This window comes from Cetorhinus maximus, chromosome 5 (genome assembly GCF_964194155.1).
Source record: "Cetorhinus maximus chromosome 5, sCetMax3.hap1.1, whole genome shotgun sequence".
Lineage (NCBI taxonomy): Eukaryota > Metazoa > Chordata > Chondrichthyes > Lamniformes > Cetorhinidae > Cetorhinus > Cetorhinus maximus.
Window position 1 is genome coordinate 64968043 of NC_135883.1, and position 23517 is coordinate 64991559.

At 40.5% G+C, this 23517-nt stretch overlaps 1 protein-coding gene and 1 long non-coding RNA gene across 3 annotated transcripts in view; one reads left to right on the forward strand and one right to left on the reverse strand.

The window, feature by feature from the left end:
- Positions 1–23517, reverse strand: part of LOC144680686 (uncharacterized) — a 462270-nt gene that overhangs the window by 154619 nt on the left and 284134 nt on the right. The window lies entirely within an intron of this gene.
- lrrc1 (leucine rich repeat containing 1) overlaps positions 1–23517 on the forward strand; it is a 155517-nt gene that overhangs the window by 84687 nt on the left and 47313 nt on the right. For both annotated transcript variants that reach the window (XM_078541931.1, XM_078541932.1), the window contains exons 5-9: positions 1390–1446; positions 2938–3001; positions 16953–17027; positions 19496–19640; positions 21643–21761. In XM_078541931.1, coding sequence (XP_078398057.1) covers positions 1390–1446; positions 2938–3001; positions 16953–17027; positions 19496–19640; positions 21643–21761 — 460 coding nt within the window. The remainder of the gene's footprint in view (positions 1–1389; positions 1447–2937; positions 3002–16952; positions 17028–19495; positions 19641–21642; positions 21762–23517) is intronic.

The window sequence follows — 23517 nt, forward strand, 5'->3', positions numbered from 1 at the left end:
TGTTCTTTAAATACTCTATTCCTTATTCAACATTGGAGGCGATGATTCATCGTCTACATCTGCATTCATCGAGAGGAGGCTCCCACATTATGGAAAATGCTCCGCTTTTTCCAGGATCTTGCCACTGATCTTAATCAATCTAGGTGTGGAGATTACAGAGTTCGGAAGAGGTGAGGGAGGCCATGGAGAGATTTTAAAGCAAGGGTGAGTTTTAAAATTGAGCCAGTGTAGCCAAAATGAGCTCCAGGGTGATGGATGATTGGAGAGTATAATGTGGGAGGCCATCCCTCCCAGACAAGGAAAGGTTGCTGTGTTTTTCCCCAAGAATGTGCCTCAGCTCCAGCCAGAGTAAAGCAATCCCAGATGTACTTGTAAGCTTTTTCCTATTCACACGCCTGCGGTCCTACAGCATTTCTTGTGTGTAGTTGCTAACTTGTGGTTGTGTTTTTCTTTAAAAATCCATTCCGCACCCGCACCCCTGGAGAGTGGTAGATGCAAATCTGAGAGCTGCTGGAGATTTTTTTTCATAGTTTCAACAGAACTGCTGTAATGGGACTTATTTACAACTTCTCATCGGCGGCTGCAGCATCTGACACCCGTTAGTCCCTGTGCTTTGTTGGAAGATGATAACGCAGTTACCTTTAGAAGGAGAATGGAGTTTTTACTGAAGAAGTAACCCTAAATAATGCTTGGAATTGTAAACTTGATTTTTGTTGTCTCCAAGTGGTTGCTTGTTAAAAATTGATTTGAAAGTTTTTGGGTTATTTTGTGTGGAAATTATCGTGCCAGTGCACTATATGCAAAAATAATTGAGATTGAGCCCAACTGCAGCATCTGAGATGTTTACAAATTTAGATGTATTCCAGTAGATTATTTTAACCCCCTTCCAAAAAAAGCTATGGAGTACACTGTAGAGTTTATATGTTACTAAATGATGAATCATCACTCAAATCAGTGTGGCTGAACGCTCGGGCCAGTGGCTGAGCACACGGGCTAGCACAAGCTGGTCAAAGCGAGACACCCTGGAAGGGCAGACTATTTCAGAATAATTTGGTTGGAATTTTTTGACAATGTTACGTCTATAGATGTTGTTTATATAGACTTCCAGAAAGCATTTGATCAGGCTCCGTGCAATAGATTAGCAAAAATAAAAGCACACTAAATTAGAGATAATCTTGCAATGTCGGCTTGTAATTGGGAGTAGGGGATCGAGTTGGGGTAAGGGGAATAGACCCTGATTGATGGGGTGAGACAAGAGGTCTTCCGAAGGGCTGCTACTGGGGGTCCCTGCTTCTCTTCATATATGTCAATGTCTTAAGGAATTGAAGTTGAACATTCAAATATATTTTTCAAATTTCTACATCACTGTGTTTCTTCTCACTGTTTCAGTCTTATGAACCTGGCATCACTTGAACTAAGAGAGAACCTGCTGACCTTGCTACCAAAGTAAGTTCAATTGATTTATTTTTGTCTATTTGTATAAGTTTACACAAGCACAAAAATGTGAATGGAAGATGGGGCCGAAGAGGAAATGAACTCTTCTTGAATTGGGCTCTGCTGTAGGCAAAGGTTGTCACTGCTCTAGTTAAATACTTAGAGAAATATTTGAATGTGTTCGTTCTCAAAAAAGAGTGATCTCTGAGATTTCCCTTCCCACCCTGTGGCTGCGTTCCTCATTTTGGATGAAATGAACTTTTTTAGCCCCTGCTCCCAGCATGCTCTGTTTCTTATCCCTGCTGGTAGGGAGAGAAGAGAAGTTGCTGGAAACTGCACTTTTGTAAAATGTATTTTCAGCTTCTTGGCCTGTGGTAGTGAAGAAGAGATGACCAACCTGAATTTGATGGGAGAGTGCCTAGCTCTGCTGGTAGCTAGTGGACAAAGGATCTGCACTGGTACACAACCATGACGATCCAGGCTTGATTCCTAGCCTGTGGTGGTCTTAGCCCAATGAACAGGCAGGGCTGTGCAAATGACACAAGCAAAAGCTCTACTTTGCTAAGATGGGAAAAGTTCCCCTAATGTTCCCATTGCAGTTGTAAAATACTTATGTGGACATCTGGCAGGGACAACACAGGACAGTCATGACGTCGATGTCAGTGAAGAGACTTCTGACAATGCTAGTCTAGGCTCACCCATGAATAATGGTCACATGAGCAGAGTACTGAAAGGCTGCTGGTGCCTGTTTGTATTGTATCATTAATTGCTGCTAAGGGGAGGTGCTAAGTGGGGGAAAATCCTGCTATCCACAGGGCAGGAGGTGGGAGAAGAAGTTGAGATTGTCAGATACCTCCTGAAGGCTATTTCTCGAGCAATAGATATTTGAGCACATGATGCCTAGCTTTCCCTTGGTGAAAAAATTTGTACAAGAAGAGCAGGTACTAAAGTGCCAAGCTTTAAATTTGAATATATTCATTGTTCTTCTTCTGCACTGTCATATTTGAGACTCAACATTAGTTGAATATAGCCAGAGATTGATTTTATGTGAAGAATTTCAAATTTACATTCTTATTTTACTACAGCCCTGAATTTTACTGTCATTTCTTTTTGCCAACAATGCAAAGCAACGTTTGTAACTCAAGTTAAAATGTTTTTTTATTCATTCACGGGATGTGGGTGTTGCTGGCTAGGCCAGCATTTGTTGCCCATCCCTAATTGCCCTTGAGAAGGTGATGGTGAGCTGCCTTCTTGAACCACTGCAGTGGAAACTTAAATTCAAATCAAATGACCTTTGTGCGGAACAATGATTTTCAAACTGGTGTTTTCAACACCACTAAATATTACTTTTGTTGATGGCAGATGCAGAACATGTGTGATGTGACCTTTGTCAAATCCTGTTCGGTGCACACCTACATTAATTGCTAAGAAAAGCTAATTGCTTTAGGATGTAAATGATGTAGCATTAATAATTTGATATTGGGATACGATTCTAATTTACAGATCACTTGCCCTTCTCTGCAAATTGGAAGAACTGGACCTCGGAAACAATGAACTATATAATTTGGTAAGATTTTTTTTAAACCAAGTTATTATTTTTTCTGCAAGGTAAGGTGAAGAATTAAACTGCAGTAATGTGTAAGTCTCATAATTTCATTCATGAAAACTAATTTGTGGTTATATAAAAGATCCCAGGGTACTGGGTTTGAGTACTCCACTTGTTATCTTATTATTTCTTGTTATGTCAGGAGTTATTCTGGCACCTTGACTGAAGTATTATTGCACACCTAATTTAGGGCTCCTTGGCCTGGGTTTTGCAGTCATTTTGCTAAGAAATTAAGCCATTGTTGGGTATCATGTTTAATAACTCATCACTGCTTTGGTCCCTGTTTTCAAATACTTAGCCACAACATTGGTTCAATTTCTCCTTGAAGCATAATTATACATGGTAACGTAATGTGTTGTCACACTAGCATGTAGCAGTATAGAATGGTGCAGTAACAGTCTGAATATTTCTTTCTGCCTGCTCTGTTAATCTGGGCTCCCAGATAATAGACATGGCATTGTGGAAGCCTCTCTGACATTGGGGGTGGAAAATGGCACATCCTTTTTAGAATTAGATCAGAGAAATAGAGTGAGCTTGTGTTTATACAACATCTTTCACATCCTGAGGACATTCCACAGTACTAATGAAGTACTTTACAGGCGTAATTTATATTATAACATAGGGAGCTGTCGCAACCAATTTGCATAAAGCAAGATACCACAAACAGCTATGGGAAATGACCAGAGATAAAAGCAAAATACTGCGGATGCTGGAAATCTAAAACAAAAACAAAAATAAAAATACCTGGAAAAACTCAGCAGGTCTGACAGCATCTGTGGAGAGGAATACAGTTGATGTTTCGGGTCTGTATGACTCTTCATCAGAATCTGGTGAAGAGTCATACGGACTCGAAAGGTCAACTGTATTCCTCTCCACAGATGCTGTCAGACCTGCTGAGATTTTCCAGGTATTTTTGTTTTTGCATGGGAAATGACCAGATTGTTTTCTCTTTAGCAATGTTGGTTGAGGCACTTAAATGCTGCTCATGGCACCAGGAGCACTTACCTGATCTTCAAATTGTGGCGTGCAATTAGATACGGTGAATAGGCTTTAACTTCTCACCTGAAAGATGGCACCTCTGTGCATCACTCCTTCGACACTACACTGAAGTGTCAACCTAAATAATGTGCTTAAGTTGCCAAGATAGGCCTTGATCTCATGGTATGACCTAAGAGAAAGAGTTATTCCTGAGCCAACCTTGAGGATGATAGAGAAGGTGGTCAACTGTTCTGAGCAGAACATGCAGAGTGTACAGAAAAGAGAATTTCTTTGTTTATATAATTAAAATCATAATAATTTTGACAACTGAATCTTTCAAATGACTCCTTTTGTGAAGAATTTCCAAATGGGATTTGCTCCTAAAGCTTGAATGTCCTGCAAGTTGAAGACCAACAGGAGCTGTAAACTATCAACACCTTTTTTAGCCCTTACCACTACCATTAACACTCCCTTTGCCCTTTTGCCCATGACATTTTTGTCTATCTCTCCTTTGCCCCCATCTATTGCTGGCCTTCTCTCTAGCTTCACCTGCTCCACCACCTTTAAACAGTATAAATTTCATCACATTTCTACTTTTCTTTAGCTCTGAAGAAGGATCATACGGACTTGAAACGTCAACTCTGTTTTTCTCTCCACAGATACTGTCAGACCTGTTGAGTTTTTCCAGCATTTTCTGTTTTTCTTTCAGGAGCTGTAAACTGATGGTGCTAGGTTTTCTCCTCCTTTAGTTTCTCCTTCTGGACCCTCTGCTCCAATTTCTTTTTTGTAACTGACTTGATTTCTGTTTGGAGGAATTGAATGATATATGAGTATACGTGGAGCTCTGTGGAAGTAGAAAGCGCAATAAATAATTTTGGTTAGGGAATCTATAACATAAGTAAACTTTAGCAAAGCAGATGCTGTAAAGAAATGTGTGGGTTTAAATGCCCAGGCCAGTTGAGTACAGTTCCAAATCCGCAAGAAAATAGGTGCTGCAGTGCTAATTGTTTTTAATGACCCCATAAACACTAAAGCCCAACCTGAGGGTGGGAGGTAATAAATGTTGTCCTGAGATGCAAATCTGGAAATTTTAGACTAATTAGTGCAATATCTGTAATGGAGAAAATACTTGAGAACATTGTTTGGGTTGTGTGTAGACTTATCTAAGGAGAAAGGAGAGGCGATCTAAGGAGAAGGAGAAGGGGAAGGCGATGGCGTAGCAGTATGGACGCTGGACAAGTAATCCAGAGACTCAGGGTAAAGTTCAGGGGACGTGGGTTCGAATCCTGCCACAGCAAATGGTGGAATCTGAGTTCAATTTAAAAAAAATCTGGAACTAAAAGTCTAATGATGACCATGAAACCATTGTCAATTGTTGTAAAAACCCATCTGGTTCACTAATGTCCTTTAGAGTAGGAAATCTGCTGTCTTTACCTGGTCTGGCCTACATGTGACTCCAGACCCATAGCAGTGTGGTTGACTCTTAAATGCCCTCTGAACAATAAATGCTTGCCTAGCCAGTGACACCATTAGATGTAACTTTCTTGGATTTTCAGAAAGAACTTAATAAAATTTGACGTGAGAAATTTAAGGAAGCTTAAAAATCATTTGGTGAATGTTGAAGTAACTAGTTGAGTGAGTACAGTGTAATAACAATAAAAATTGACGGTGATTCACAGGGATCCATAGAGACCTGTGCACAACATATTGTAAATGATGGAGGAGACTGCTAATTGCAAAATTTACTTACACCAAACTGTGTGGCCAAGTGACAAAAATTACATGAATAGCGTCAAAAATCTTTTGGATTCATTAAATAGATGGCCTAAGGAATGGCAAGTGACAGGTTAAATAGAACGTCATTTATATTGAAACAGCAAATATGTATAGGAGTGAAAAGTGCCTATTAATAAAACTGATGAAGGTATTATGATCCCTCTGGAGACATACTTTTTAAAAAGAAATTCAAATTTACAGTTAATGGCTGAAAGAATGACATGACGAGATTTCACGTTTTAAAACCTTTACTGTAACAAATGACTTAAAGCACTATTGACTAAACATCATTTTCTTTTCGTAGGCAACTTATACTTTAAACTACAGAAAGTGATGTAGCCCTTTTATACTTATCTATTACACTCTTCATGGAATTACAGTCCTTTTAGCAACACTCCACAGTTACTTCCAGCTTCCAATGGGTTCCTGTACCTGGTTTTTCTGGGTAGTAGCTTCGAGTGTCCACCTCCAGGTACTTTGCTCAGTTCTCAGTAAGTTTCTTAAATCCATCACTAGGAGTAAAGCCTGTCCCGATGATTCGTCTTCCCCATGACCCTGCCAGGATGAATCTCCCGGAATCCTTTGGTGGCTGCAGGATGTGTCTAGAGACTGTTTCCCTCTTGCACCTGGCTATGATAGTTTGGAAAGCCAAGCAGTTCTTTCTGTCTGGTGACTACAACAAACTGCTGTCTGTGATATTTGTAGGGAAGCTTATAACCGCACCTCAAAAATGGCGTCACCTGTCCTCTTTCACCGTAGCAACGTGAATTGCATTAACCTTGCATTCAGTAAAAATGCTAATTAGCTATCCTTGATCGTAACTCTTTCATCTTGGAAGTAAATGAACAGTTTACAGTACAACTGTTTAAAACCCAATACCTTCTACACCTTTTTTTCAACTTTGGGAGACCCATTGTAAACTCGGAGACTGCTGCCATTATCTCTGAGCGTAAATACCTTGCACGATCTAAACCTGCCTTTGATCTCTAACAATCAAACAGCTCAGACTCACTTTCAGGCAGACTGCAGAGCAGGTCACATGACTCCCTTCATTTACCCTAAATTTAAAGCTACAGTCCCAAAATCTAATAATCTTATAAACCTCTTAATTCTAACAAAGGAAAATCATTTAAGGGTGAAGAGTAATTTAAAGGTGTACTCGAAGTGGATCAAGTATTAAACTATACTTTTAGAGCATTTGACTTGTGCCCAAGCTATCTATTTTTTTTTTTAAATACAGGTAAAGCAACATTTTGGGATATTGTGTGGAGTTTTGGGCAGCCTACATGGGGAAGAGTGACTGGAATGTTATCAATATAAAATGTGATCAGGCTTCTGAATTGGCCATTAGTTCCTTGGGGGTTTTGCGACCTCCCACTAACTCCAGCAGAAGATCAGAGGAAACTAAATGTTGTAAATGGCAGTTTCAATGAGGTCTGAATTATGGTGGACAATTGGGAGAACCTGTGGAAATTACTGGCTGTAAGGATAGACTGGAATCTACAAAATTAGTTGGTTTCAAGTGAGATATTCAAGCAAAAGTTGAAACGATTAACTCTTTGGGGATCACTGAGTATCTATACAAAAGATGATCTCAGGGAATTCAAAGTTGGTATAAGAGTCTATGGAATACTGTGCAATAGGAGCAGGGTATTGGTGAGCCAAACATGCTGTTTCTTCCTATGTATCCTTGTTTCCTCATGACAAATTGTCACACTTCCAGAAACTGATTATTATGGGAAAAATGATCAGTTGTCTTGAGAAGTAAATTGTTGGAACAAGAAAAGTATTACTATTTTACAGATTTCCTTGTCTGCAAAAGTGAAAGCAAACTTGGTGTTTAAGTAGAGCTGTTTGTAGCACGTAATGATTAAAGGATAGCTAGAAGTAAATTGACATGTTGTAGCTGGTTGTGATTAGTCACGCAAGATGGATCCATGTATGTTTGTAATTCTTCTCTCTGTAGTCAGTATTAAATGAAAATACACTTCCCCCTCCCACACACCCTATGCAATGTTTTCATTGTGAAATCTCGTGTTGCACAGCTGGATAGTGTAGGCCATTAGGCATAATGTTATGGGAACAAGAAAATCATGTTGGGTGCACAGAATCTAATGAATGTTCTGATGTACATGTAGTTAGCAAGGGTATAATTTTCCACAGCTGACGTGATGGTAAATGTTGGGGTGCTGTCTAGATCATTGAACAGGAGAAATCGAAATACATGCATTGGGAGTTGATTTTTGAAAGATTAGAGCCGTAACACAATTAACAGTGAGTAAAGTTGGTGCATTTTGATTTTCTTTCTTCCTCCATACTTAAGTTATTGTTCTTACATAACATCCTCATGTACCATTCCTTAACTCACCACAGTCTCTGCAGTTGGCCTGATGCTAAGATGGTAGTATTTTAGATGAGACTTGACTGCACTACTTTAGTTGATACTGGCAAGAAATGTTTGATGACAGTCAATTAACATGGAGCTAGTGCCACTTTGTGCATCTCTGTAAAGTCATCACTGATGCAAAGCTGTACAACCTATCCTTTTTTCGCTGCTTATGAAAAGGGGGTTCCACTTTTTTCCCTTCCCTGTTTGCTATGTTTTTTGTTAGGGTAGTTGGTTATCTGGATGGTTGGCGTCTTTTCCACTATGAACTGCTAGTACTTAGGAAAGAAATTGCTCATATAAGGCTCTTTTCTTTCCAATTATAATTAGCTGGAAACATCTGAGCACGAGTAGGTCATTCAGAATATTGAATTTGCTTATCTATTTTATCAGATGCCTTTTTAATCTCCCCGTCCTTTCTTCGTATCACTTAACACACTTGTCTGTCTTTTAAACATGTCAACTGATGTTGCATTGTCAGGCCATCATAGGCCACTTTTTTGTGTAAATGTTCTTTCTACCTTGATTCATTTTTAACTGGCTAAGTTATTCGATTGTTACACTCCCTCATTTTCTTTTAGCTCTCCTACTAGGAGGAAGATTTCTTCCCTATCTCCCTTCACTATTTTCAGCTCTGTTCGCTCAGTAAGCCAGCTCAACTATACAAAATGCAACATTATTTGTCCAAGCTCCCCAGGCTTTATGTAGAAAAATGTCCCAAGGCATCAGAGAAGAATCAATGCCAAGCCAAAGAAGGATATGTTAAAGATGTTTGGTCAAAAGGTGGGCTTAATGAGGGTCTTGAAGGAGGGCGAGGTAGAGAGGCTCCGAGAAGAAATTTGAGTTCAGTACTTAGACAGCTGATTACGTAGGTGCCTGTGGTGTTGTAAAGAGAGTGGGGATTGCATAAGAGGTCTGGAGGAGTGTAGGGTCCTGGGAAGGTTATGGGGCTGGAGAAGGGTGCAGAGTAGAGGAAGAGTGAAAGGCAATTAAGCAGAAGGATAAGAATTTTAAGCTTATTGCATTGGGGAGGAGGAGCCAATGTAGATCACCATGCAGGAACGAGAGGAATACTGTGGGTTTGATTGAGACAGCGGCCAGGATGGGGTTGGAATTGGCTGCAAGGATGTTTGGCAGGTGCCGAAGACGGTAGCTTTGGTCTTCTCCATGTTAAACTGAAGCAAATTGTGGCTTATTCAAGACTGGATGTCAGACAAGCAGCCTGTCAACTCAAAGGTAAGAGAGATTGTGGAGTTAGAGCTTGGTGTGGTCTGTGTATATGTGGGCCCTGATCTTGTGTCTTTGGATGATGTTGCTAAGGGGTAGATATAAATGAGCAAGAGGAGAGATCAAAGATAGATCTTTCAGGCACTCCTGAGGTGGTAACATGAAGGAGGGAAGAGAAGGCACTGCTGGAGATATGTTACATTGGATAGGACCAAATGAAGGCAACCCCACTCAGCAGGATGAAGAAGGAAAGATGATGTGGTCAACTGTGTTGAATCAAGCAGAGAATCAATCATAAAGGATGAGGAGGGGAGCACAAGTTTTTTTATGACTGATTAAGGTCATTTCAGTGCTGTGGAAGACCTGGAGAGATTCAAACATTGGCGTTTATAGTCTTAAGTCCCCTTTTAATGGCATGGTAAGTCTAAATTAGTGCCAAATAACCTCTCTGGGGCTGAAAATTAATTTTAACAAGCATGGAGTCACATTCCTTCAGATTTAAATTAGTGTTGGAGATGTAATATTTTTAAAGTTTATTTTTAACTTTTTTTTCTTTTTGTCCCTTATCTTCCTTAATCCAGTCTTTCTTACCCTCTCTTTAGTTCAGTTCCTGTGCTTGATTTGATATTGAATTAATTATTCTAACCGACACTTCTTGGTTCAGACCCCGCATTACTCATTAACAGTTCTTCAGTCTGATTGATTAAGGAGATACATGGTTGCTTGCCCTTTCCATTCAGATCACAGATGCCCTGTATAGGTCACCTAGTTGTTTGACTGTCCCATTGACTGCAACTGGCTGTGCAAACCCCATGACAAATCTGTGGACAAGTGCAATTTATAATGAATGGCTGACTGAGGTCAAAGCAAATAAATAATTTGGGTTTATGGGAGGGTGTGGGGGTGGCGCAGTGGTTAATGAGCTTGCGTGTGAATGTTTATTAAAATGCTGTTGCAAAAATCATCTGAAGTCTGAAGCATAATGAGGGGTGTATTTTTAAGCATCATAAATAAAGAAATAACGTTGCAACCCAAAAAATGAGTCAGAGCAACATTAAATATCAAAGATGCACTGTGTACTCCTGGGTGAGCTACATTTTAGTGGTGTTGAGCCTTTGGTTACTTAGTGTGTTTCTTGTGCTATTTTCATAACCAACTGTGTGTGGGAGCTACATGTTCACTGCACCATAGTGAAGTTGGATGTTAGACATCTGTAATTAATTTCAGCATAGCCACAGAGTGCTGTATACTGCTGTTGATGAGACTTTTAGTTGAAAGAAGCTGACTAATCAGTCTTTTTAAAATGATTAAAATGGGAATGGCAGAACCACAACAACTTGTATTTATATCGCACCTTCAGTATCGTAGAATGTCGCAAGGCACTTCATAGGGAGTGTTAGCAAACAAAATTTGTCAATGAGCCACATAGAGATATTAGGGCAGCTGCGTTTTAAGGAGCCTCTTGAAGAAAGATAGGTTAGCGAGGGAATTGCAGAGCTTGGGACCTCAACAGCTGAAGGCATGGCTGCCAGTGGCGGAGTGATAAAATCAGAGATGCTCAAGAGCCTGAAGTGTAGGAGAGCAGATATCTTTCAGGATTGGAAGGCTTGAAAAGATGACACAGATAGGGAGGGGCAAAGCCCTCTTGGGATTTGAAAACAAGGATGAAAATTTTGAAACTAAAGTGTTGCTTAACTGGGAGTCAACGTAGGTCAGCAAGCACTGGGGTGTAGGGCGAGCAAGATTTGGTGCGAGTTGGGACATGGGCAGCTGGGTTTAGGATCACCTCAAGCTTACGGAAGGTGGAAGATGGGAGACAGGCCAGGAGTGTGTTGGAATAGTCAAGTCTAGAGGTAACAAAGACATGGATGAGGGTTTCAGCAGCTGATGAACTGAGACAGAGGCAGAGTTGAGCGATGTTAAGGAGGTGACAACAGGCAGTCTTAATGATGATGAAGATATGGGTTTGGAAGCTTATATTGATTCAAGCTTTGTGGTGGGGAACCAAGACACAGGCTTTGGTCTTCCGAATGGGCGACAGGAGGCTTTTTCACTTTTGCTTTTGGAGGGGCTTACAGTGTCCATTTTAAAATTGTCGTTATAATAATTTGTGCCTAGATTTAAAGAAATAACCCTAGTACCAGTTGTAACTTTGAGTACAACAGAGAAACTGTACCAAGATCATGAAACACTTTATTTGATTGCCGAACAACAACAATCGACAAAGCTTTGTCATTCTGACAACTGGGAACACTGTTCAGAAGGCAGGTTGACCAGACCTCATGGAGGAGAGCCTGACAGTGTTTCCCAAATTGATTCTTCCTTGTCGCCTTCATGTGGCCTCTCTTCCCAATTGCAAAGTTCGTTGCCTTTGTATAGAGCTTTGAAGTAAAACTGGCTTGAGCTTTTTTTTTGTTTGTATTGTCCAATTCATGATTCTTGCTGTCCTTTGTCTTGTCTTCTGTCCTTTTCCTGAGCAGTAGACAAAAGTCTATGACTTGCTGTTCCAGTTCATCATCTTCTGTTTTCAGAAGTCTGAATACAAAAGTCTGTTGTTTGTGATTAACTTACAGTCTGGGCTTTTCATTAGCCAAAGAGCCAGAAGTTCATGACATTTAAACGAACCAAAAAAATCCTGTACCCTACACTAATACACCTTGATACCAGTTTTAGATACTTTTTCAAGGGGCAGAATATTACGCTCAGCCTGCGGGCGTGCGCCCGGCACGCCCGAGCGTAAAATGATGCACAGTGATGTCGGGTGAGCGTCATTCGAGCAGTCTCGTGATATTTTGTTCGGCGGGCGAGCGCCAGAGTCGGCTGCACATCCACCGACAGTTAAAAGGCCTATTAAGGCCATTAAGAAACCAATTAAAGTCAGATTAACTCTGCCCGTCCAACCTAATGTTTGGCGGGCAGGCGAAAAGACCAAGCGGCCTTTACGTTTTTTAGGAAACCTCATTCACGGGCGGGTTGAGGTTTCCTAAAGCCAATTAACATCAAATAAAAATTTTATTTTTGAATTAAAGACATGTCCCAGCTCATGTGACAGAGGGGACATGTTTTATGACAATTTTATTTCCTTTATTTTGTTTTAAACAGCGCTTCATCTCCCTGAGGCAATTCCGTGCCTCAGGGAGATTATGTAGCGCTCACTTGCACGCATGCGCTAAGTTCACGCAAGGCCCACTCGCCCTCCTCCCCCCCCCGTCCGCACAGGCAGTGCTCAGTGCTGCCACTCGTGTTCCATGCTGGGTGGGCCTTAATTGGCCCGCCAGCGTGAAATTGCAGTGCGGAGCCAATCGTGGGCGGCCGTCTTCCCGACTGCCCCTGCCCCCCCGACCCCCCAAAGCACTCCCACCAAGGGCAAAATCCTGCCCAAGATGATTTTGCTATCAGTATGTTGATGCACATTTATCCATTTTAGGCAGTGCTTTTGGTATGATGCCATTGCCTGAGGGAACATAAAATGAACAGTATGAAAGGTTCACTAAATAAACTGTTTCACTCACTGACTTTCCCTTTTCTGGTTTTATTTATCATTTTCTATTAGTTAGATATAATATGTTGTTGAGATTTGAATGTATTTATTGGTAGGACAGTAAAGGACAAATATAGAAAGGATAGAGTGTGTGCATTATTTGATGGATACCTGTGGCTCAAACAATATTCCAGATGGCTGGAATGAGTGAAATGTGAGTATATAATTCAAAGTCTTGCGTCAAACAGAGACCAGTGGAGCAAATAAAATGGCATGGTAACTTCATGGATAGTGATTTGAGCCAATCGAATATGTTGACTTCATATGAACTCCAAGAAAAGTTTAACCAGTAGGACAAGATAGCAAAGAATGACTTGACCGAAGCAAATTGCTTGTTTGTTTTTCGAACTTAACATTCTAGAACAAAATAACGTAAAACTGCTTTAAGAAAAAATTAAAAAGCTTACACATTTTGTTCCAATATCTTCTGCAGGATAGATTGCTTCTGAGACACTGACTCTATGCCCTAGGCTTTCTTTATAAACGAGAGAACAAGTTTATTATCTAAATTGCTGGTGTTTGTTTCTCAAACTGTACAAAATCTGAACGATTACAGGAGGACTTATATATCCAGTAAGCTAACTACTATAACAAGGATTCAATTTGAGCCCTGGACGTTGCTACTGCACTAGAAAGTGTCTATGTGTAAGGGCACACTTTTCATTCATAAAGAAGTGAGAATCACCTATGTGAGTCGCCATTGACACTGAGCACAAGACAGGTATCAGAGGAAAACCTCAAAGCACAATGCTGATAGCCAACTGCTTTGTAGGAATGGAACTCTTTCTCCCCCTTCACCACCCTCCACTGGGCCATGGAGATCCCTGTTGACCTCGGTGACGTTTAGAGCCCCGGGTCATTATCAAAATGCGGTGGACTGCCTAGCCTCTGTCAGGGTTTTGAGCTGAACCAGGTCTGGAAACCAGGCTTGTTGCAGTATGTTAGAAGGCTACCAACAAGTTGTCTGAAAAATTGGGTAAAAGCATTTTTATAAAAAAAAATATTGGTTCTGTTCGTCTTGTGCATGCCATGCCCTGAAAGAGTTTACATACAGAACTCTGGGTCCCCCTCCACTGAATTTTTAGTGCTGGAAGCTAGGACCTGACATGTACTCTTTGCGCCCCATGTTGAAATGGAGCTAATGGCATGAAACATGACAGAGGCCGAATTCTCTTATTTCAACCTGCTTTACACATGACTGCCCATGTGTGGGCGAATACATTTTGTTGCTCTGTGGCCACCTTCTAGGAATGGAGGCAGCAATGGAAAGTGCCAGCTCCATCTTCCTTATCAAAATCTTGACCTAGAAATTTAGCGACTAAATTTAATATATGATTAACAGTTTAAAAAAAGTTCTCAAAGAGCTCATTAAAGTAGACTATAAACCTGTCACTTTTATCTTTGAAATCTTTCCTCTGTATAGACCTGCCTTTTGTGATTGGTCCTTGCATTTCTTGAGTGCAGTGGGGAGGGAGAGGTGCCCACTTTCTTTCAATATTTCTCAACATCTGTTGGCACAGAGGCTGCTGCTATTATGATTGCCAAGCTTGGCAAAATCTTATTCTGCTTCACTTCAATAAATGATGTTGAGAGTTTGTGCAGACCAATTTTTCCTTCTGAGGTCTCCAATGCCAATAGAAATATAGTCAGGCCTTGAGCCATATTTAGTCTACCAACATTTGCTCAAAGCTGGATCGCAATTATAATAAATACAAATAGCACATAACAATTCTGCTGAGAGAGAAACAGAGTTAATGTTTCGAGTCCAATATGACTCTTCTTTGGAACCAAAGAAGAGCCATGTTGGACTCAAATTGTTTCTCTCTCCACAGATTTTGCCAGACCTCCTGAGTTTTTCCAGCACTTCTGTTTTTACTCTGACGTGCTTTCCCTTGTATGACAGTGACAAGGTGCCACATACCACAACCCCTGATGCCACACAGGGATAAGATCATTTCAGTGGCTGTTGAAGTTTTGGAGTGAGAGAGAAAAGAAAATCAAAGACACATCCGAACTTAACATCCCATTTGAGCAGATGTATATCTGTTTAATGCCAAGTAAAAAGGCACAATAAAGAAATGCCCTGCTTTGCTTTCCTTTTGGGGAAAAAAAGCTAATTAAATAATTTCTGACCTGAGTATTCTCTTCAGTACTTTCAAATTCAATTTAACTGAAGTATCTTTGCTAAACATTATTAGCACTCCAAATGTAAGAATGTACACATTTGCTAAAGAGCTGGAAAAATTTGGAGGGCACAATTGAGGCTGAGGTGCATTGTGACGAAGAACTGGAAGCATCAAGTATTGCATTACTGCTTCTGACTGGCACTGCCTTACTGGCAGTGACATGATGGGGGCAGTCAGTTGAGAATGACTATTATATGTGAGATGTGGAGAAAGAGATAATCAAGATGACAATGGAGTTGAGGGAAGTTTAACTTATTCCACAGAACCACTTTGTGGCCAGAGATTGCAACTACAGCAGGATGGAAAACCTTACGGAAAATATTAACTCAGCAATTTGCAATGTATAATTCATTGTACCATAACTTCTGTCGGAGTAGCCCAATGGCTGTCTGCGATTACAGACACGTAAGAGCGACAGGGTGGACCAAGTTTAGAGTTATCAGTAGAGTTAGCAAAATGTTGAATCTTTTTTGCTGTAAGTGGGAGGAAGTGAATTGGGAGAAGGTAATTGATCTATTTTTGGAAAAAAAACTGTGCAAGCTGCTACTCATTTGTAATTCTTAATAAACCTGACCTCTCATTTATCATCTAAATTGCTGGTGCTTGTTTTTCTACTATGCAAAACCTGGAAGATCACAGGAGGACTTTTATATCCAGTAAGCTAAGTACAATAACGAAGATTCGGTTTGAGCCCTGGACGATGCTACTGTGCTGGAAAGTGTGTGAGAGAGGTCACACTTTTCATTCATGGAGAAGTGAGAATTCACCTACATGAGTCACCCTTGACACTGAGCACAAAAAAAGTATCAGAGTGAAACCTAAAAACACAACACTGATATCCTACTGCTTTGTCTGCCGCATCGGAAATTTCTGTGTAGAAGTGTTTGCTGCCTTGAAGCTTAGGTAATAGTAACTACAGCTTAGACTTCAGTAAGAGCACTAATGTAGACTTTCTGCAGCCTTTTAGGATGTTCCGCATTCAGTGAAACAATTTTCTTGTTCTGATCACAAGGATAATTTTTCGTTGGGCAGGTTCAAATACCTGCTATTTCTTTCAGAACATTTGTGAAACAATCCTTTATTCCAGTGGGCTAATTCTGAGTAGAATTCATAAACTAACTGAATTAAACATTCTCTGAATTCCATCAAAACCAATGTTAAAAAAGAATACTCCACAAAGGTTGTTGCTCTTCTTTGCAAATTGACTTTCAGAATATCAGGACTTTCAGGTAACACACAAACAATCTCTTAAGTTGTTGAATGGATTGTTTGTGTGTTACCTGAACAACTTATTTCTTCATTTACATCAAGTGTGAAGTAATTGGATGAGAGATGGCTACTATTCTTCACATGTCTGTTATATCCCTTCAGAAAGCAGCTTCCCCAGTTCAACCATTTTTAGGGACTAGCCTCTTTCCCCGCCATAACAGTCGTGTTGGTATTTGTTTACTGCTTCCTTAAAAGCATATTGTGAAAAATTCAAATGTTAAATGTCATCACTACCATCAACATGGCCTCAGATGAGACTCCAGTTTTGTGTTGTTCTTCAGTCTGTGCCCCAGTGCTGTGTTTCAGCTGCACTCAGAGCCCATCCAGACCTTAAATGTGAAAGTCAATTTGCCCTCAATTGTCACTTCAATAATTAAAATCTACTGTGAGTATTTGGCAAAAACTGAGAGGGTGAATAATGTTTTCAAAAATATTGTGCAATATTTTAAGTTTTTAAAAAATTCTGAATGTTTTTCATGTGAAGTGAGCAACACAATTTTCACAGTTGTGTAGCAACGATTAGTGAATTTTTAATTTTCTTATTTGCAGCCAGAAACTACAGGATCACTTTCAAACCTTAAGGATTTGTGGCTGGATGGGAACCAACTAGTGGAATTGCCTGTGGTAGGCTTGTTCTGCAATTACTGTCTTTCCTTCAATGCTTTAATTGTGCTTGTTGATAGGAATTGCCCTATTCTTGGTCTTTTGATTTTTTTTTCAGGTATTGTTTCTTTGCTATAGTTCAGTTAATTACAACCTTGGTCCTTCTACTTTTAAGTGTAGTTTATTCAAGCCTTTGATTTATTACCCAGCTGTACTTCCGTTTGAAGAATGCTAAGGCTGAAAAGCTGCCATATTTCTGACGTTTTGCCATAAGAACCTCAAGTATTGCTTTACCTATTCCAAGCTTAGGGAAGCTTGATGCTGAATGATTGAGACTTGTATGGTTCATAATTAAGTTTGTGATTATTTTTGCCCCCTCATTTTTACCTTGGGAATTCTGTGCTTTCCTTTTAGACGGGAGAGTAAGCAAGCATTACTATGAGTCTTTCCATGCTTGCCTCAGCCATAAGTAGGCATGCATTTCAAGGTCGGAGAGACAATTGTTTTCCTCTCTCAAGGCATTATACTGTATCAGCATAAAGTAGTCTATTCATTGCATTCACAAGTATCACCTAGCTGTTGAATAGACTTATTAAAGGTTTTCAAACTTGTCTGTCTGGGTGATATCATAACAGCCACCGCCCCCTCAATCCACCAATCAGGAACCTCTCTCCTGATTTCTGAAAGAAAACCATTATCCTATAGAAAGCCAGGGCTTGTGTATAGACAAAGTAACAATGGAAATAATGGACGAGTGAGTTAGTACAGAAATCTAGAAGACTGTTGGCGTTTTGGGATCCCTCCATGCCCACCGAAGGTGGGATGGTTGCCATGGAAGTGGAGAGAGGGACTATTAAGGCACTGGTGTGGGAGGTGGGGCCAAATATGTAAATATTGTTCTGTGGAAGGGAGGGGGGGCACTGTTTGTGGAAATGGGCAGGAGAAGCATTGGGAAGGCTGTGAGCAGTAGTGGGGAAAGGAATTTCCAAATAAAAATCCTGTGGCATGCAGATGGGAGTAAAAGATAGCTGATTTAGAGGGTTGGGAGTTCTAGAAACGGGTTCTGTTCTTTTATTGGGGGGAAGGGGAGGAAGTGCAGAAGTTCCTAAGTAGTTGGGGCAAGCACTAAAATGAAAATTGCTGCTCATTTCACAGGGGGCTGGGCCTGGATGAATGCTGCAGTATAATGTATGCCTGGATGTCACGAGGGTCATTGCAGGAGCGCGAAGATGTGGTCTGGATCAGAGGCACCTGTTTATATACGAGTCATTGGGTGGATTTCAGCTGATTGCTGAGATAGGAGGGAATGATCGGAATTTAGGCTATTCTGGGGATTGAATAGAAAGTGCTGGGTTTCATGGTGTACCGCCACCAAAGGTGGTGGAAGCCAATGTGAGTGCTGGAGGAGTATTGCCACCTCCCAGGGACGTAAGTGAAATGAGTTCTCCAAAACTTTAGGAGTTAGAAAGGTGAATTTACATTTTGTTGAAATATTTTGTTTTCAAAAGCTAGATATTTGGGTGCCGTGTAGAATAGGAAAGGAAGTGAACAGTCAATAGTCTTGAGAAAGGACATAACCAATGGCTGGAGTCCAAAAGACACTGCAGGGGAGCCATTTTGAAATGAAGCAACAATTAGAAAGATGTGAGCATTGTTGCATTTTTTAAAAAGTGCTAAATAAATAAAAACATTCATGTGCTGTTTAATACTTCCCATATGGAAGTTAAGCTGATCAATCAAGTTCTCAGTCAAGCTGGTATAGTGTGTTCAGGGAGCTGCTCATACAAGCAGTTGTGTTTGTACAGTCCATATGACAAGCTCTGTCGGTCCCATGGTAAATGTTGGTGGAGAAAAATGTTAAGCTTTTTGAGGGAATTGTGAAAAGCCAGTGGTGATATTGCACAGTCAGACTGCTGACTTTAGGTAGGCATTTTCGATTTGAAATATGGCACAGACATTTGTTACTTAAAAAAACATATTAACACGCAAAGCGCAAACATAAATAACAGGAAGCCCAGTGGTATAGGTGGGAAGTGCACGCAAACAATATTTGTAATACATATTTTTCCCTTAGATTTAGTTCTTGTTGGGTAAACGTTGATGGATGAGTTCTAGTCCAATAGCCGAAGAAGCTTTGAAGTAATTTTTCACCAAATGTGCAGGCGGATTTTAGATGCAAACTTAAATTTGTGTTTTCAAATGAAATTGAGACATGCTAATTTTTTAATATTTAGTTAGCTGAACATTCCTTTTCACTTTTCATTAGCTTAATCTCTTGGATGCTAAGCTAACACAAATCTCGATTTAAGGACTCACTTTCCACTTTGGATTTTTGGAAATGGCTGATGACAAATACAGAAGCTTTTTGTTTAAAGAGAAAAAGTGTTTGAAATCAGCAGGAGGGAAACTGCCCCTTCTCAGCAGTGCAGGCTTTACCACTAGACTTTCATGTAAGGACACGAGTTCTGTTTTCTTTTTAATTAAAACAGGAAATTGGAAATCTGAAGAACTTGCTGTGTTTGGATGTGTCAGAAAATAAACTGGAGAAACTCCCGGAAGAGATTAGTGGACTTGGTTTGCTCACTGATCTGCTGGCTTCACAGAATCAATTGGAGGTTTTACCAAATGGAATTGGTAGGTTCAAGTTTGTGAAATTGGTGCGGTATGTATGGGAGGACTATGTGCATGACCCAGTTAATTTCTCTGGGATAGATTTCCTTGCATTTGTAGATCTATCAATTAACAAAATATGGCCTATGGAGAATATGAGCGCGCTCAGGAATTTTGAAAACTCCTCCCTTCACTCCCACCCCCACCCCCGCCGACGAATTTTATTTTTTAATGGTTTGCCCTGAGGTGAAACTAGATTTTTGAGACATTGCAGAAGAGACAACCTGGTGAGAACAGCAAAGCATATAAGCACTTCTGTGAAATGCCCATCTGCAGTAGAGCTGTGTGAGAGTCCCATTGCAGGCATGGTGAGCTGAATGGCCTCTTCCTGTGCTGAAAAAAAACCATGCCTCTTTCACTGTTTGGTAACACATTGAGGAACATGCACGGTTGGTTTCCTATTCATTGAGCTTTACAGAAACGGAAAGATGCTAGCACGAAACTGTAAATTTTTCATCATAAGCTTTGCCTTCAGCTTTTTAGAGGGTGGATCTTCAGTCTTGAGAAAACTTGCTTGAGTGACGTGCACTGTGAGCCTCTTGGCAGCTCTCATTATAATGTGTAGTCCAATCCTGAATTTTGATTACAACGCTCCAGTGCAACTAAAGATAATTGTATCAAATATGGGAGTAAGTATTTTGCCTTCAATCCCTTCAGAGATAGCCCCACCTTCAGATATGGTACCTTAATATGAAGTGGCGTAGAAATAAAACTTTGAGCTTCAATTAGGGAATGGTGATTTACATCACTTGGCAATTAAACCAAATCTGGGTGGTGTATAATGTAAATCTGCAGTTGACTTGCGGCGGTCTTATTGAAACATATAACATTGACGGGGCTTAACATGGTAGATGCTGAGAGGATGTGACCCCTTGTGGGAATCTAGAGCTAGGCAGCACAATTTCAAAATAAGGGATCTCCAATTTAAGAGGGAAATGAGGAAAAGTTTCTTCTCTTGAGGGTTGTTAATCTTTGGAAGTCTCTACCTCGGAGAGCAGTGGAGGCTGGGTCATTGAATTTACTCCAAGTTTGAGTTAGACAGATTTTTGATCTACAAGGGAGTCGGGGTGAAATGCCTGTCTGCAGTAGAACTGTGAGTGAGCCCCACTGCAGGCAAGGTGAAGGGCCGAATGGCCTACTCCCCCTATTTCTTATGCTCTTATGATGATATCTCTTTAGGTGTTTTAAACTTGGTAAGAAAGCTGATTCCCTCCAAACTCAGCTTGGAAATATATTGTTGATTTTTGTCTGCTGCATATCTGTCAGCTTTACTTAGCTTTGATTTCTCGTTTCCTTGGTTGCTTTACCATAAATAATAAGTAATTAACATATTGAAAGTTTTTCTTCCATTCCATTGTAACACATACTTGAGGAATGTGGGTTCATGCTCTGGTAGCCATTTCAGGACATGCCTAGGAGCAGTTCACATTCAATAGGAATGGTTTAGAAAGAAAACACCAGAGAGTGAATTTTATTCTTAGAAACCTGGAAAACCTGGATGGACTTTCTCCCTCCTTCTCCTCATTGTCTACAAGGAGGTTGCTCCTACATGAAATTTCCATTATCCAATTAAGCTGACACCAAGTTGCTTGATGTAGACATTAACAGTGATTGAAAACCTCTGCTAACAGGTATAAGCCCAAGACAAACTGCTTGTCTCTTTAATTAGCTAAGATCATAACATTATTTGCACAACAGCAATTAGAACCAAATTAATGTCTCTATTGATCTGAGTCCAAAAGATTTTAGCTAAATACTTTATCACATGGTTAAAAGTTTATAAATCTTAACCATTCCTGGGGGGGGGGGTTGCCATCTAAGCACATCTGACATATCTAAATATAACCTCTTTCGTCGCCTTCCCTGAGAAATGAGATTTCAAAACAAATTTATATGCAAAATAACTGCTTAATAAATCATCATGCAAAAGTTTCCTTTCTTATTTCTCCCTCTTGCCTTCCTGTAGGAAGACTAAAACATCTTTCCATTCTGAAGCTTGATCAAAACCGTTTGGTCCAGTTGACAGAAGCTATTGGCGAGTGTGGAAACCTTACGGAGCTTGTGCTCACAGAAAATCAGCTGGTGGTCAGTATTTCCTTGTAATATTTATTGCTACACCTGCATCAGTTACTGCAGAATAAACTGCCTGTGAACCTGTGTCTACTCCCCAGTTCAGTTGAGGCAAAATGACACTGGGAATGTTGTCAGTGTAATGGGGCTTTGCAACATCTCATTTATGGCACTGAAACAGGCCATTCAGCCCAACTGGTCTGTGCTGCTGTTTCTTCTCTAAATGTGACTTCTCACTCTACCTTATCTGATCCTATCAGCATAACCTTCTATTCATTTATTCCTCATGCTTATCTAGCTTTCCCTTAAAGCACATCTATGCTATTTTCCTCGACTATTCCTTGTGTTGGTGTCTTTTACAGTCTTGCCACTCTTTGAGTGCAGAATTTTTTCCCTGAATTCCCTAGTGGATTTATTAGTGGCTCTATTACATTTATGACCTCCAGTTTTGGACTGTCCCCCAAGCGGAAGCATTTTCTCTTATCTACCCTATCAATCCCTTTTCACTGTCTTAATCTGATCACCCCTCAGCCTTCTCTTTTCTTAGTGAAAGAGCCCTAGTCCTTTTGGCATTCCTGATAAATATCTCCTCTCCGTTCTGGTGAATATTTTTTGTATCTTCTCTAATACTTCTATATTCTTTTATAGCATGAAGACCAAAATTGTGTACAGTCACTTCAAGTTTGGTCTCACCCAGATTTTATTCAAGTTTAACATAACTTATTTGATTTCAAATCATTTGCTGTATAAATTAACTCCAGTGCTTTGTTTTTTTTTTATGGCCTTATTAACTTGCGTCACTAACTTTAGTGATTTGTGCATCTGTACCATAGGTCCCTTTGCTCCTCTATCCCATTTGGACACTTACTATCTAACTGGTGTGTGGCCTCCTGATTCTTCGTATGAAAATGCACTACCTCGCACTTTCTTATATTGAAATTTATTTGCCAATTAGACATCCATTCTGCAAGTTTATTAATACCTTCTTGTATTTTATCACATTTTTCTTTGTATTAACTATACCTCCCAGGTTGGTGCTGTCTTTTTATTCATTCATGGATGTGGGCATTGCTGGCTAGACCCAGCATTTATTACCCAGCTCTAATTGCCCTTGAGAAGGTGGTGGTGAGCCACCGCCTTGAACCCCTGTAGTCCATGTGATGTAGGTACAGGTGCTGTTAGGGAGGGACTTCCAGGATTTTGACTCACTGACAGTGAAGGTATGGCAATATATTTCCAAGTCAGGATGGTGAGTGGTGTGGAGGGGAACTTGCAGATGGTGGTGTCCCCCATGTGTCTGCTGCCCTTGTCCTTCTAGGTGATAGAGGTCGCAGGTTTGGAAGGTGGTATCGAAGGAGCCTTGGTGAGTTTTTGAAATGCATCTTGTAGATGGTTCAGACTGCTGCTACTGTGAGTTGGTGGTGGAGGAAGTGAATGTTTAAGGTGGTGGATAGGGTGCCAGTCAAGGGGGCTGCTTTGACCTGGATGGTGTCAAGCTTCTTGAGTATTGTTGAAGTTGCATTCATCCAGGCAAGTGGAGAGTATTCCATCACACTCCTGACTTGTGCCTTGTAGATGGTGATCAGGCTTTGGGGAGTCAGGAGGTGAGTTACTTGTTGCACGATTCCTAGCCTCTGACCTGCCCTTGTAGCCACAGTATTTATATGGCTGGTCCAGTTCAGTTTCTGGTGCAATCCCCACTTTTGATCTTGTGATGGAAAGAAGGTCATTTATGAAGCAGCTGAAATGGTAGGGCCGAGGACACTACCCT